General features: G+C 35.2%; 1 protein-coding gene across 8 annotated transcripts in view; it reads right to left on the reverse strand.

Annotated features, from left to right (window-relative positions):
• The window catches only part of TANC2 (tetratricopeptide repeat, ankyrin repeat and coiled-coil containing 2), a 376,797-nt gene that overhangs the window by 101,294 nt on the left and 258,209 nt on the right, over nucleotides 1-17,294 (reverse strand). For all 8 annotated transcript variants that reach the window (XM_034416164.3, XM_034416167.3, XM_034416168.3 and 5 more), the window contains 3 exons: nucleotides 10,468-10,616; nucleotides 6,679-6,868; nucleotides 930-1,193 (listed from right to left, as the gene is read on the reverse strand). In XM_034416164.3, coding sequence (XP_034272055.1) covers nucleotides 930-1,193; nucleotides 6,679-6,868; nucleotides 10,468-10,616 — 603 coding nt within the window. The remainder of the gene's footprint in view (nucleotides 1-929; nucleotides 1,194-6,678; nucleotides 6,869-10,467; nucleotides 10,617-17,294) is intronic.

The following is a 17,294-nucleotide window of genomic DNA, read 5'->3' on the forward strand; positions in this document are numbered from 1 at the left end:
AATCTCACCAGGCTCAAGGTTGACTCAGCCTTCCATCCTTCCGAGGTGGGTAAAATGAGCAGCCAGATTGTTGGGGGCAATATGCTGACTCTGTAAACCCGCTTAGAGAGGGCTGTAAAAGCACTATGAAATGGTATATAAGTCTAAGTGCTATTGCTATAAGTGCTATAAAGATATTACATTTCTGGATTATTTTTTCTTAAACAGAAAGACAAATATTTAAAAACAGAGGATTAAAATCTAGCCAAATAATAACTGAAGAAAAGGGGTTAAATTATTGAAATTCTTTATACTTTATACTTGTCTGGAAGGAGATGGGAGATTTTAAAATATATTTGTCTTCTTTTCATTCTCTTTATCCCTTTTTCCTTTCCTTTTTACAATTTTTGTTAGCTTGCATTAATATTTTATCTTTATAAACATTAATAAAATTATTATTTAAAAAATAAAGTGATTTGGGACAGTAGAATAACTATCAGAGAAATAATTGGTTTCAATTTTTTCATAAGATCACCAAGTTTAAAGTCTAAAACAGGTAATTACGAGTGTTTCTCTTATCACAAATATAAACTTTATAGGCTTATATGGCTGTCACTTGAAGCTTTCATGGATTGTGATATCAATACAGGATTGCTAAGCGTTGTGTTTAATCCAAATAGTTCTGATATTATCAGCAACGGAGCTTTTGCTTTGCTTTGCTTTTATTAATTATCTAATTAATTGATCATATTTCTATACCACCCATCTACCTCAAAAAGGGACAAACAAAACTTCAGTACAAACGAAAATCTAGAATCGAGCAATCAAAATGATAGAATAAGATAGAATAACTTATAAAATGTAAGTATAAACCTATATTAACACTTGAATAATCTGTCCAACCATTTTACAAAGAAAATTAATTATAACCTGCTGGATAAGATTCTTACCTGCTACAGAATTGGGCCGTGGCATGAGATAAAGTGGAATGGATTGTACTGACTGAGATAAAACAGTCTCTAGATTCCGGTCAGGGATTTTATTCAAACTGTATGTAGAAGCTGTCATGTTTTCATCTACTCTATATAAACAGGAGTCTATATTGGATTTTTGAGATTGCCAAGGCTTCAGGTTTCCTCCAGATCCTAATTCCTTACTACTTTCTCCTCCATATTTAGCACGATCCACATTTTCAGAATAACTTGTCAAAGTTGCTGCAACAAATAATAAAAGACAATGAGTAACAAAAAAATACATTTCGTTTTTGTGACTTTGCAGAGGATAGATTATGATTGTCAAGTTTTAATATTATGGATTTTTCTTTTTTTAAGATGGTCTGTGACAGTATGAATGTATTTATTGCTCCTTCTTGTCTCTATTCTATAGTAATGATTTCCATATTAACCTAGGAATCTGGTGGGTGAAAAAACCAACCAAGAAGAAACGTAGAAGATGCAGTAACTAACTATATATTCCTATATTCTTTCTTGAATACCCTTTATATTCCAATAAAAATTAAATGTTCAATCTCATGTAATCTCTTGCCCAACCTAATTGTGATCTCCATTACCAAAACATGAATATAACAAATTCAAAAATATATACAGTATATAGCATTTATTCTACCAAGTAAAATCAAACATCAATATTATGGAAGAGTTGAAACTGGGTATTTATATCGCAGATACCAAATGCAAAATCATGACAGTATATGAATAAATATGAAAGCCCAAAAAGCAGTGATGAAATGTAAAATTTGTTACTACCGGTTCTGTGGGTGTGGCTTGGTGGTGGGGGGTAATGTGACTGGGTGGGCGTAGCCAACTTTTTTTTTTTAACTTTTAAAAGCATTTTTTTTCTACAACGTTAAGAGGTTGTAGGAAAAAAATGCCTTTAAAAGCCTGTGACGATCCCGCCTGATCATCAGAGGCTTTTTTTTTTTTACTTTTAAAAGCATTTTTTCAGCCGAAGAGGTTGTAGAAAAAATGCTTTTAAAAGTAAAAAAAAAGCCTCTAATGATCGCGCGGCTCAGCTGGGCATGGGGGGGGGCAGGGATTTTTGCTACCGGTTCTCCGAACCACCTGCTGCCATCGCTACCAGATCGGGTGATCCGGTCCGAACTGGGAGCATTTCACCCCTGCCAAAAAGCCCTATATGTAGCAATTGCACCATCCAAATGCAACAAATAATATAAGAGAAATCAGAAATGTCTTGGTTCTTGCTAAAACTGGTTTTTCAAGACATATAAGATAAAGACCCCCCTGCATTCCCATCTTGTACATATATCATATTCTCTTTCTCCCCACTTCTTTTCCTCATATAAGTAGAAGGAATCTTACTAGTTAATTAGATAGTAGTTATTAGGATCTTTGAGCTATTCAAATCTACAGGTATGGTGGTACTTGTACTTGCTTACAGATAAACAAATATAGCAATTGTTAAAAATTTTATTTAACTATTTACATTTTAATAAATTAACTCTTTATAAAGATCTAGATTATTCTTGATCATTTTTTTTCTTTATATCCTCCCTTCTAGTACTGTAACAGTCTATCTAGAGGCTTTTTATGAATATTGTGATTTGTCATTGCATTATATAATGAAAAATCAATCATGATTGCCTCTGCAGTGGAATCAGAAGCCTGATATATAGGAAATACTTCAGATGAATGGTGACTAATAAGAGGTGAGGCCTAATAGGAGACAAAAGGAAATTTGTGTCATTTGAGAAAAGACAAAAACTGCATGATTCCGTGCAATGATTTCAATTATATTGGGAGAGCATACTTATCAATAGCTATATGGAACAATTGCTACATATAGGACTTTTGTGGCTCTCATATTTATTCATGTACTATCATGATATTGAATTTGTCATCTGCAATATTGATATTTTGACACTGACAGAAAATATATTCACAAGCCATTACTATCTGTAATGTAAGGCTTCAACCACCCTTATTTAATATTTTTCATGACTTCAATATAAGATATTTCTCATCTTAACCTGCAAAAACAAAATTTACCTTTTTTTAACCAAGCTTTACCTCAAAAGAAAGATTTTTCAAACTGACATCAGACAGTTGAAAACTTTTTTTCAAGTTTTCAAGTTTTCCAAATATTAAGCTTCAAAATACACATTTTCCTCATGTTTAACTTGAGCTTTTCCAATATTTTTTCTCACTTTTGATACACTAGTTATACAGAAAATATTTTTCAAGCTTATTAATTGGCAGGATTATAACAATTCAGATTTGAGTTCCAAAAAGTCCTGTGGAATGAACTGTAGCAGCTAAATTCAAAAACAATTCAACATTTTGGACTTGTGTCCAAACACTTTGGAAAGTGTTTCTGGTTTAGAAAATTTATTTCTAGAAACCAACAAAATATCCCCTAGAATAAGACAGTCCAGTGATGGTTCATCATTGAATTGGAAATGGACCGCCCCAACTATGCTGTTTCTTGAGATTTTGCTGCTATTCATCTATTTAAGGTAATGCAGGCAGGAACTGTATTCATTCTCTCAAACATTTTGCAGCACATTTTGGAGATTAAATCATTCTTTTCTATCAAGCAGTGCCTTATTTTCTTAACTGAGCTTACATTGCATGTAACTTTGAATAATTTTTCTCAATAAATAAATAAATATAATGTTTTTAATTCATTTGTTCAATTATATTCTCTTTAGGGCTTGTATGGAGAACAGAGCCCATTTTAGATAATATTTATGAAAAATGTTTAAAATTCACAAGTAAAATTCACAAATTTTTAAGAACCACTATATTTAGCAACATCACAGTATCTTTCCTATCTCTAGCAGCACTCGACAGCCTATACTGCCAACTAGACTGCAAGGAAGCAGAGCACAGTAGTTGAATCAATCATCAACTGCACAGTAGTTGAATCAATCATCAAGAAGCAAAGAGGACTTTGCTTGAAAAGCTATCACAAGCAATGACATGGATAACCAGTCATTCAGCATTGTGAAGAATGACATTTTAACACTTCCTCCATCTAGTTGCCCCTAACAGATCTCCAGATACACCACCTCAGCAGGAACCCTTTGTAATGTCAGGTACTTTGGGGCAGGTGTTTGTCAGAAATCTTGCCATCTTTTTTCTCCCATCCACAGCAATATCTACTGGTAAGGAAAAACTGTCAAATGTGAGAATGCAAGCAAAGTAATACGTTCAATTGTACAATCTGAATTGTTATAGCCTGGTCTTGATGCTTGGTTGATGCTAAACTGATTTCAGATGGAACACAATTTCAAAGGAGAGGGACAGCTACAGAAAAGGTATACCATCATGGTCCCTGATGACAAGCCTTCAGGGATGGAACTTGAGGGATGAATTTCTCTACTATATCTTATTGAATAGGAATACACTTATTCTTTGACTTATAACTACAACTGGGATCAAAATTTCCATTGCTAAGCAAGGTGATTTTTAAGTGAGTCATGTCTGATTTTATGACTTTTTTTTTTGCTATGGTTGTTAGGCAAATCATGAAGTTGTTATGTAAATTTGGATTTCCCCACTGATTTTACTTTTTGAAAGCCTGCTGAGAAAGTTGCAAATGGTAATCACATGACTTTGGGATGCCTGTTGCCCAAATCTTGATCATGTGACTATGTGCAACAGTTATAAGTGCAAGGACTGGTTGGTCACCAAATGAATGGTTGTAAGCAAAGAATTACCTGTAAGCCAATGGAAGAAGATAATATTAAAGATTTCTGAACCATGTAAATAATAACCATAATGAGCTTTGATTTGAAGAATCCATTTTATTTATCTCAAACAAATCAGGAGATCAATAATAAGAACATATATAACTGAAACAACAATTTTTTTTCTTCTGAGGTTATATTCCTATGAATAGAACTTTAAAAACATAAAGTGATTTCAGCTTTCAGAAATACTGTAGTACCTCAATGAAAGTTGTACATGATGAGAAGGGAAAAAGGTACAGTATGTAAGTGAGTTCTTTTTTAGTTTCTGTGTAGCCACTGAATGAAACTTACTCTGGATTAAACTTCATTAGGTTTTCTGTTTTCTACACCATCAGAATTGCCATGAGATTCATCCCTCCTCCCTGAAATGGCTTCCCATACTTCCTCAATTCCACTGTCATAGTATCTTATTAGTATACATGAACTATTGACTTAGCAGAGTCAAACGCAATAGCTGATTCCAAAGTTGTGTCACAGTTCCGAATTTGGCCAGCAAAGAAAGAGACCACGCTGAGGGGTTCACCATTACCAACTTCTGCCAGCCAGTTGGCTATGAGGACATGGCATGCCCTGCCCATGCCTGCTACCAGCCTGCTCCAGCAAGCATTCTTTACCGGGTCTCTGCAGGCTCCAGCAAGCCTGGATTCATGGCCTTTCATGTCTCTCCCTTCCTGACCCTCCACCAGCATGAGTTCATTACAGCACCCAGCACCTGACACTCAATTGTGTGACCTCTCCCCCCTCCGGGGTTTGTGGCAACTCTGACTCTCGAATGTTGACGTTGTACATACTTACAGCACATACAGATACAACAACGAATAATACTATGGTCAGCAGCAGACCACACAGCCCATCCAGAAAGAAAGAAAAAAGTTAATCCCCTATTTTTCATGTCATTGATGGGTTGGCCCAGAAAATAAGCTACTGCTAGTGGTTGTAAAGTCCAGTGGAGAAACTGGACTTCAGGTGGCTGAATTAATGTTCATAACCCTCAGAAGAAAAGCAGGTGAAAAGCTGTAGATATCATCAAAGGTGATGCTTGTGTATGCAAAGTATTACTGTATTTTATTTTAGACACAAGTGTTGGTCAAAACAATGATAGCAGTGAATACAAACAATGACAGGATTGCTACCATTTGACTTTACTCATTCCATGTTCTTCCTGTCTCTCTCATCACAAGACTGGATCATAACAATATTGACCCATTTAAACTTTCTGAGTGTCTTTGAAAAGGACAGTATTGGCAGAACCTCTGAAAGGCATTCAACATTCTACTTTGTGAATTCTTTCACATAACTGGTTCCTTCATCTCAGTTATGAGTGGAAACAATTCTTATGTTGAACTTCCATTTGATTTGTCTCTTGTTTGGTACACAACTCCAGAAACTGGAATTTATCTCCATTTATATCTGATTTGCCTCCTGAACATCCTTCTATCAGCAATATAATTTGGATGTGGAAAAGGCTCTGGTAACTTTTGCCCTTACAAAATGTTGATTAGTGACAAGAACAGTTCCTTTCTCTATCTTGGGAATTGTTTCATGTGTGACCAATTCTTAACCCCCAAACAGATTATTTCTTTCTCCAAAGCACCAAAGCATTAAGTCTCAGTTGCATAATTAATTTACAGAAAATCTCAGCTTTAGCCCTTAAAAAAACTTCTAAAAACTTTTATCTCCCAAAATGTTATTCAAAGCAGAAAGATTTCAGACAAGTCAAATTGATTGATTGGTTGGTTGGTTGATATTGCAGTTGTTTCATTACCCAAAATAGGTAATGTCAGCACTGATGGTGTTACCTAGTTTGGGTGATGAAATATCTGCAAAAAAAGTACCAAGCTCAGAGAGTATCAAGGACTTCTCATACTTTTTTGCTTTTCCCAATACCCTTCAGGATGCTGCAAACATAAACACCCAATACTGTACAGCTGAATTTTAAAACAAATTTGTGCATATCTAAGACTCACCTATGATGCCACTATCCCTGCTTTCAAGAGTAGATGTAGGACTTGTGACAGCTCCATAATTGCAGTCCTTTGCTATAACATCCTTAGCACTAGTTTGAGGGAGGGTGGAACAAGGGCTACTGGCAGGTGGTGAAGCAGTACTGCTGGTCAGTGTGGAACAGGGACTTATCCGCTGGGACACTGCTGAAGTCTGGAAAATTGGAAGCAGGAACATTGACATCACAGTAAAGCTATCAGAAAAGCTTATAGGGTTTCACTACAACATACTGAAGAATTCACTTGATATAATCATAAACATATTAACCTATTGGAAAATTGATATACAGATTTACTCTCTTATTTCCTTATAAACTGTATCATTTTTCTGCTCTTTAGCTATAGAACATGTGAAAAATGCATTATTTCAAAAATAACAAAAAGCAAACTGAGTACAAGATGAAACCAGTAGCATTGGGACACAACACACACAATGATGTTCACTCAAATGGGCCAAAAGTTTACTGAAACCATACCTGCTTCTTAAAAGAAAGAGGGTGGGAACTGCTCATATTTCTAGAGAAATATGTTAGATGATAGTGTACCATGTGGGCCTTTTTAAAGAAATGATCAAAAAGGGGCTCAGAAGTCTACTGGTAATCAATATAATAGATTCAAAACCAGGATAATTCTATATTGATGGCGTAATCCTATCAACAACCTTACTACATGTTCTTACCACATGCAAACTAGTAAAAAGTATCACTAGTAATATAGAAATGAAATATTTGTTACCTTGCAGAAAAGAGAATAATAACTATTGATAAAGATATTCTATTTTATAGAATTGTATTTCTGTCAAATGTTTCGACCATTTATGAATTAAGATTGTGAGATAACCATTCTTTAGATTTAAAAAATCCTTTCCATATTCATATTTCCTGTCTCTAAGAGATAACTACAGTCTTCTATATTCCACAAATCCATGAGAACTCAAATATATAATGCATAGATACATACATATACAAATATACAGTATATTCAAAGGGAAAAAATGGATCATGATATTTTAATGTAAGAAGCTCCCAAAATAAGAATAAAAAAGACTAAAACCAAAATTAGAAAAAAATAAACCCCCTTCCACTCAAATCAAACAAAACTCCATTAGGATTGAAAGAGTGTGTTACAAACTGTGTATTGCTATACTATAATAAATTTTTAAAAATCAATACAATTCCTTTCCTATTCTCTCATAAGTGAATTTCTCAGCTATGCCTAGATTATAAAACAGTTTTGCACCTTTTCCAAGTTAAACAAAAAACAAATATAGAAAAATGGGGTTTAATCTTTTTTGTTTTGCTGTTTAACAAGTTTTCCCTCCTCCACCAAAAAGCTTCTGAACTATTTGTGAAGGAAAATCTGAAAAAAAATCATTTAACTTGTCTGAATTTCATCAAGCCTAAGACATAAGGTAAATATTCAAGATAGCAAAAGAATAAAAACCTCATGATAGTGACACTATGTTTCTGAATTCAGTCAGCAAAAACTTGCTCAATGTGCAACTTCCCTTAAAATTAAAAGCAACTCTATTTGACTTTTTCTTGGCATCCTTGAAGGAAAATTTGAAGGAAGAAACTGGCCTCCATATAAAATAAAGTCATTGTTCTTGTTGGTTTAGGATGTACTGTATATGTATATCTGTATGGCTGTATGTCTGTTGACAACTTTCCTGCCCCCTAGACTAAAATTTCTAAAAGATTCCTATTCAAAAATTGAAATTGTTCTGAAAACCTTGAAGATGAATAAATCCTTTTAAATTTTTGTACTTATGTGTTTTATCTTGTGGCTGTTCACTGCCCTGAGTCCTTCGGGAGAAGGGCGGTATAGAAATTTAATAAAATAAATAAATAAATAAATAAATTGTGGAGCTTCTTTCCCTGAAATCTGGAAAGGGGTAGTTTGTGATCAGACTAATAACATGAGATGGAGTAATTTAAGGAATCTGCCCTGGCCACATTCTCCAAAGATGAACAAAGAAACTTTTATAAAGACCAGACATGGAGAATAGGTCCATACATCTTTCCAATGACCTAGCATTCTAAGAACGACATCAACTTGCTCAGTTTTTTCTGAAAAGAACTGTTTCTTTGTCAATAGATGCAACATGCTCAAACTCATCCAGAACAATATTCTTACGATAGGTAATCCTTGGGTTATGCTGGGAATTGGGATCAAGACTCCTGTCATTCAGCAATGTGGTCATAAAGCATGATCTCACATGACCATATTGCTTAATGATGAAAGTTCAGGCAGTTCCAGTTTCTGTTAAAACCTCAAGATATACAGGTTATTAAATTAGAAGCTTCTGAAGTACCATAGAAGAAATGAAGGGGTACTACAGGGAAGCCTGGACAGGCCACACGTGAGTTAGAAAGGAAGAGGTTCTGTGGTGTGGCATGAGCACAGGGAGGCCAAGGGAAGGAGATGCATACCCAGATAGGTGAGGGAGACTTTCCACAGCAACTTGTGATGTTCCCTGTCATCTTTTCCATAGACTTTGCTTGTGGGAAGCTAGCAGGCAAGGTTGCATATGGTGATCATGTGGCCAAAATGTAACTGTCATTAGTGCAACCTGGATGACAAGCACCCAAATCCTAATCACATAACTGTGGAGGCACTTCAACAACTGGAATTTCAAGGACCAGTCTAAGATTTCACTCATTTATCTTTGCCACAATTTTGATGGTCTCTGAGCAAGTAGTCAGTAAACAAGCATTACCTGTACTAAATTGCTAGAGGGCTGTCCTTCCTAGAGGCTGCCCTTCCTAGAAAAATAATTAGCAACAAGGGAAGCTTTCAATGGCCAAATAAATCTAATTGTTGTAATCTACAACAATTAATTGTTTAAGACCATTGTTTGATCATATTAAAGATTTTACTGTGTTTCTATTTAATCTGTATCCCATCTTTAACAAGAATTACTAAAAATAATTTACATTAGTTTCTGTCTAATCTATCAAAATGGAATTCTTTGCTAAACTAAGATCTGAGCAAAAGGCAAACTCTGAAAAGTTATTCCTACTTGGATCTTATACAAGACAGCCTATTTAGCTTCTATTCAGAGTTATATATCCAGAATATTTCTTAGTTTGATTTAATGTTTAATTTTAATGGAGGTAAGAATATCTCTCACATTCTATGGTGGAATCACCAGCTAAAGATAATTCCACAGTAAAGAGGAGTGGGGGATGAAAAGATATAGGCCAGACGACTACTACTACTACTACTTTCATATCGGAGCACCAAAGCACTTCCAGGTTGAAAGAATTAAATTGTAATATCAGCATTGCCTGGAGGATGCCAGTTGGGGGCTCCTTTCATATCTCTATTAAATTGCCCACCAAAATGGTAACTATCTATCTATTCGCAGTCCACCAGCTTTCAAACTGCTGGATCAGAAGGAGCTGGAGCATGTGATGGGAACTCACCTCATCCCACGGCAAGTAATTGGGTGTCAAACGCGAATCTGCTGATCATCAGCCTAGAGTCCTAACCACGTGAGCCATTGCCAGACTACTGAAGCCCTTATCTAATGGTTCACATGGGAATGGAGTCAGTCTGGCAATTCTTGAAAGTTCATGGACTTGTTCCGGTTGCTTCTGCCTGACAAGTTCTAGTTAATCACCAATATGTATGTATGATTTTCATACCTCTAATACTAGATGAGATTTGAATCATAGCATGTAGTATTTTGTTTTCCAGAAATATAATACAGTAAAATCATTATAATTGTACACAAAGTTTTAAGCTCACCTGATTGTCTTCCTGTCCTTCCATGTTATACTGATTCCCTGCCTGTATCTCAGTGACTTTTTCTCCCAGGAGAAAGCCCAGGCGAGTCATGAGTGTGTTTGCTGCCTCATCTACAGAGGGAGGAGGTCCCAGCTCCTGTTCAGTTTCACCTGTGTGGAACAAGAAAAAGGATTTTAACTATATCCTAGATTTTATATATTTTCATATATAAAAATATAATCTTGCACTTGTAGTACTGAAATATTCTGCACATTATTATAAAAGGCTAAAGGATATGTTTTTTAAATGAAAAAGTGCTGTTGGGTTATATTCCAGGTTGGCCCAATTCATGGATCGGAAATAATTACACTGATAAATTAAAAGGAATAATGGTTGTGCTATCTGTTGTTCAGCACATAGTGGTACAGCAGTAGCACTGCAGCTGATGGTGTCAGTAAGGCCTGGAGATAATACAGGTGCTCAACAGTATGAGTTTCAGGGTTGTAGCAGTGACATTTGGCAGTGGTGGATTTATTGAATTTCAATAAAAGTTGGCAGGGCAGTATGCAGGTGGCATGAAACCAAGAGCCATACGTTTCGCAGGTTTGCCTACAATATACTGAAAATTTTATTAAAATATAATTACCCAAAAGCAGATTTTTTATTAGTGTTTGTACCCATGTAATTTTAAATTTGGGAAATATTTATATAGATTCTGAGACAAAAAGATTCCTACATACATCTGTTTATAACAATTGCTTTTAGATAGCATAAATGTAAATATTTATTATTTGTTATTTTTTCTGCTATATATCCAGGACCACTTATAATAATTAAAACATGCAATTTACAGTCTTAGCATAAGAATTGCATACAAGGGGACAAATATGAATTTAGATGTATATCTTTGTCCCACTTATTCTGAAAGGTAATTCTGGACTAGGTGGGCAAAACAACAGAAAGCAGGCTCAAAAGATATTTATATTATAGTTTTATCAGGAAATGGAATAGCTCAGGTCTTTTGTTTCATGTGAAGTAGCCTTTGTGATCTTAATAGAAATACATGCTCTCCTTTTTGTCTTCCAGGAAGGTTTGTTCAGTGCTGCATTATTTTTAGACATTCAAATGAATGCTCATAGAAAAGACAGCAGATAGTCTCCTGAAGTACATTTAAATCAGCAGCCATAATGTGTTTGCGAACACTTCTTTCTAGAAAAAATGGCACTGAGCAAGATAGTTTGCTTATGGAATAGTCCTTCACTTATTGTGCATATATTACTATGCATATATATGTGTTTGATTAAACTGTTTGTAGAATATTCTTTTTTTAAATAAAACATTCAAAGTGGGAAACAGTATGCGTAAAACAATCATGTTTTCCACAATACCAAGACTTAGCTGAGTATGAAACTTTTGCACAATATTTTTAATTTCACATGTTAGAGGGAGGGAGAAGGAGGGAGGGGACGAAGGGGGGAGAGAGAGTCAGGGCAAGCCATTAAAATATAAAATGACAGCAAACCCCACTCCCTTCTATCACTGATGAGATTACCTAGTTTGGGTAATGAAACATCTGCAAGAAAACAACAAAGCTCAGAGAGCACCAAGGACCCCTCACCGAACTTGGAACTTGTGATTTGCTGGAACTTCATTTTACTTAGAGAATCATTTTGATCTATGCAAAATAAATTGAGCCACTCCAGAAGATCACTGTGAGAACTTTCATATTGGCCTGGGAGACTTAACCCAATACTAGATTTTTGGCAAAATTGCATAATTTAATTATCTTAGGCTATTGCTTAACACATTGTAAGCCGCCCTGAGTCTCCGGAGAAGGGCGGCATATAAATCAAATAAAAAAAAAACAAAAACTCTATAAACTGAATCAAAGTAGTAACAATAATCACTTTCCATTACTAAAGATAAAATTTTCTCCTTAAAGCTGTGATTTTTGTAGATATATATTCTTCATTGGCAGATACTAAGGCAAGAACCCTAAATATTCCAACATTCTAAAAAATTCTGAGTGTTGGGACACTCATGCTGAACTAGCAAGAAACTTGACCGGGCCCCATGCACCTATTATATAACTCTTATATAAAGCCTTCAATTTCACTATTGGGATATGGAAAAACACTAAATTCAAGATTTAGATCTAATCATGAATTTAATTGTATGGCTACCAAAAAAGATTTAGTCAGTTTCTAAAAGCTGTATCACAAAGCAAGTTTCCATATCTATATTATCTGTTGGAAAGCCTCAATTAACTTATTAATATTGTCTCTAGTTATCAAAGAATCTGTCCTTATTCTGGCATATCCTAAATTTCTGTTAAAAAGGAGAATGAGGCAAGGATGTATTCTAGCTTCCCTTTTCTTTAGTTCTCTTATTGATAAACTGAATAATCAATCTCTTCATCCACCAAAATGGGGAAATAGATACATCTCTATTCTTTTGTATGCAGATGATGCTGTGCAGGTTTCTCAAACATAGATTGTCCTACTTCATATACTACCTGAACACTGCCCCCCCAAAATCTATAAGTTAATTACTGTATTTTTCGAAGTATAAGCTGCACTTTCCCCCCACTAAAAGAGGCTGAAAATTTGAGTGCATTTTATAATCCGAATGTAGCTTTTTTGAAGCTTTCTTTCAGCCCTAACAAGGCGCTAGTGAGTGAAGCGATCTGGACTTTGCCTGTTCCCTCCAACTCTCAGCTGTGCTTTAGAAGCTTTTTTCAGCCCTAATGAGGCGTTAACAAGTGAAGCAATCTCCGTGCTTTGCCTGCTTTTCTAATTGCTGCTCCCTCTCAGCTGTGCTTTAGAAGCTGTTTTTCAGCCCTAACGAAGCGCTAGCGAGTGAAGCAATCTTCTGAGCTTCGCCTGTTTTTCTCATTGTTTCTCTCTCCAAAGATCAGCTGTGCTTTAGAAGCTGTTTTTTATCCCCAAGCAGAGGATAAAAAGTGTGCGCGCGTGCTCAAAACCAGCAAACTAATGTGCTGAAGCTGACCAGACTAAGGACGCTAGCCAGATGAATACCTGGTAGGCAGACTTCTTTTCCCCCCATTTTCCTCCCCAAAAACTAAGCTGTGTTTTATACTCCAGTGCGTCTTATACTCCGAAAAATATGGTACTCTAAAACTAAGATCACAGTTTTTGCTAAGCACCCTAAGACACTTCTCTTGCAACTAACCATTTAATGGAATAAGTCAAAGCATTTAAATATCTGGGGATTCTTTTCCAAGCTATTGGGAACTATACCAACTATGTTCTTTAAATGCATAAAAAACAATTTTGCCTTTGCAAACTTTTTATTTTTCCAAAAGAGCTCAGCATTTGCCTTCAGTGAGTAAAGTCTTCTCAGCTAAGATCTGAGCCCAGCTTCTTTTTGGAGCTCAGTTGGGCCCCTCCATCATTCCTTTATTTGGAAAGAGTTCATCCCAAGTTTTTTTTTTCCATCAAGTTTTTATTTTTTAAAAAAATTTATACATATCATTATGTGGATAGTGTGGTTTTTGAGTATTATACATTTCAATACAGATAAACATATTCATAAATATTACATTCAATTTTCCTTATTCCATATTATTTACCCCATCTTTTACACACAATTTTTATTTTCATATAAATATTAACAAGTATGCAATAACATCTAAACTGATATACTTTAACGTCCACCGTATTATCTTTCGTTATAATTGCCTGTCTATTTTCTTTTCTCCTTTACACCATATTTCACTCAATTTTACAACAACAATCCATCTCCTTTCCTCTTCTTTCTCTTCCCTTCTCCCCTCTTTTTCCCTCTGCTTCCCTCGCTCCTTCTCTTCTCCTCCCTCTCTTCTTCGCTTCTCTCTCCTTCCCTTTCTACTCTTCTCCTCCCCTCCACTTCCCTCTCTCCTTTCCCCTCTTTACCCTTACTCTTCCTTCCCTCCACTCCTACTCCCTTCCACTCCACTCCATTTCCCTCTCTCTTTTTGTTGTTGTATATAATATTCCCAATACCTACAGGATATGGTTTATTTTCCAATTAATATTTCTTTCAACTATAACTATACAACTTCTTAAAGTTACATTCAAAAATAAAAGAAACAGACTTATTCACTTAAACATGTATTATTGATAATAATAGTAATAATCACAATTATATCATAATATTGATTAATCTTCATGTTAATAATTTTACACACATCATCATTCTAATCATATATATATACATATATATATATATATATATATATATATATATATATATATATATATGCGCAACTACAATATTATTCTTTTAATACTAACATCACTTCATTGATCAAACAGCAGACTGTCTGAATAACAGTTTCTTACATCCAAACATTTCAAGCTTATCACCATTTTCATTCTTTGTGTCTATTTTTAATGTTTCTTTTCCTAACTTACTTGACTTTGTTCCATTGTAAACGTCCACTAATACTTTCCCCTCCACATTATTATATTCAAGGACATGATACTCTGTTTTGTTATTCATATTCCCATTATTTAACTCTTCTTCTCTGTATATTTTAAAGTTTGTTAATATACATAAATATATCTCCTTTCACATTACCTACAAAATAGTCATATTTTACACACTTTTAATAATACCATCATTCAACCTCTCATTTCCAATTAATAATGAATTCTCATTCATAATTTTCCAGTTTCATATCTATTTGTGGTAGTGTTTATCCTAATATTTACTTATATTAAATATCAACTAATTGTCCAGCCTATATCATTGTAATATTAATACAATTATTAATATATAACAATTGAGTTACAGATACGTCATAACTCTTTTTCTCCCCTTAACCACATCCCATCCTTTAATACTACATTTTTTTGACTTGTCTCCCCTGTTTTCCTCTTAAGTCTTTTATTCCATTTACTTCGAAGTTTATATTCTGAATCCATAATTTAATTTTTTCTCCTTGCCCTGTCTTTTCCCACTATTTAATTTGAAAGCTTTCTGCTCTAAATCCTATTGTTTCCCTCCAAACCTCTTCCCGTTCCTCCCATTTCTTTTTAAAATCTTTTAAAATGTTTTCCCCCTGTTTGAATTCCTAAATTCTTATTAATTTTAATAGTGTCTCCTCCTTGTTATTTTCTTTTTGCTGGTTTCTCAGTTCTAATTCCCCTTCTGTTCCAGCTGATGATGCCATTCTTTCCTTCTTGTCCTGGTCTTTGCTCCTTGTCTCGTGTATACAATTTTCCTGTCTTCTATCTATATGGTCAAATATTTCCACCACATCCTTGTGTAGTTCCAGGATAAGGTCCTTAATGTCCTTAATGTTTTGAATCATTAACTCCATTCCGTTTGAGTCTCCACAATTGTCAGTTCAGAAACCAAACCTCCAAGTCAAATTTAAATGTCTCATCAATGTTCAATCAAATCAGTTAGTTACTTCAGGGATCCTCCACTCCTCAAGTCGTTTTTGTATATCCAATAGTATTTAGGGGTCCTCAAACACAAATTCTTTTTTAATATTCCAGTCTCCAGTGGTTAGAAGGTAAATATGTATAGTTCAACAGTTATTTCCCTTCATTTCAATATTTACTTCTAAGTTGCAAAATTTCACTGTCATCAACAGATGGTGCTCTTTACTTCATTCTGCTGCCTCTCTGCTTTTATTTTGACTCTGCTGCCACTCTGCTTTTATTTTGACAAGTCCAATTTATTGCTCTTGCTTAGTTTAACTTATAACTCCATTACTTATGGCAAATTATTTGAAGAAAAGGTAGGTTTATAGTTCCAGCATATTAATATGCCTTCTTAATACCATGCCTTTTGTTTTGGGGATTTCATTTCCAACTTAATTTTTTTAAAAACAAATATTTACTTCTTTAAATTTCCAATATACTTTTTCACAATAGTTACAAGCCGCTGTAACAAATTGTTCTAAAAGGTATTCCCCTTAATTTTGGGGGGGGGGGTCTGGCTTCAGCTATAAATCTTTTCTTACCCAGACGACACAACATTCACAGTTTCTCTGCTCCTGCACAAACTTATAGTTTCTGATTGTTCCCCGGCTTCATGGTAGACATTTTAACTGCCGCTGCTCCTAATCTTCGGATAAGGAGGGTTTCCAAGTCAGGGAGGGGAGATGCGGCTCCCCTCAACCTGCAAGGCAGTCCCCGTTTGCTTCACCACCCCTACAGGGTGGCTATGGCTTCAAATTAAACCCCCGACAGGGAGAGCTCGGAACGGACCCTTCACTTCTGAAGGCACCAAAAGTTCAACCAAAAGGTCTAGTTCAGCCCAAGTTTTTGAGAACCATCTTTCAAGCACCTTGTTGCATTTCAAATGCTGTCCCTTGCCATGAAGCTAGCTTCCTTAAAATTGAAACTTCTGCCTGGATTTACAGTACATCTTCCTCTATTGGCTTAGGCTCTCCTCTTTCCAATCAGTTGGCTCCTTTAATTATAGCCAAATGCTTACAGTATTCCTGAAGCCAGACAATACTGTCATATTGCAACTTTATGGCTGTTCATGGCCAGTCATCACCTTCATAGGTTATGTAGGTACACTAGCTGATCTCAAACAGCAGGTCTTTGATCTATAGCTGCAAGCAAACTTTCCAGCTTTAGCCAAAAACATTCTGCACACTTCCTCCAACCAGTTAAATAGTCATGTAAATCCCAAAATTCAGAAGGACCTTATCCTTAGTCAGATTCAATGCCCTCCCAACAACCATTACCAAAGGAAGATACCAAAAAATCTCCTTCAAACAGAGACTGTGTTCATAGAGGAATAACTTGAATTGATCAATGAATTGATGGAACATATTATTTTCTATTGTTCTCTTTACGCAGGTGCTTGCTAGTAATTATAAT

The sequence above is a fragment of the Pantherophis guttatus genome, chromosome 4, assembly GCF_059756535.1.
Source record: "Pantherophis guttatus breed Tessera chromosome 4, ASM5975653v1, whole genome shotgun sequence".
Lineage (NCBI taxonomy): Eukaryota > Metazoa > Chordata > Lepidosauria > Squamata > Colubridae > Pantherophis > Pantherophis guttatus.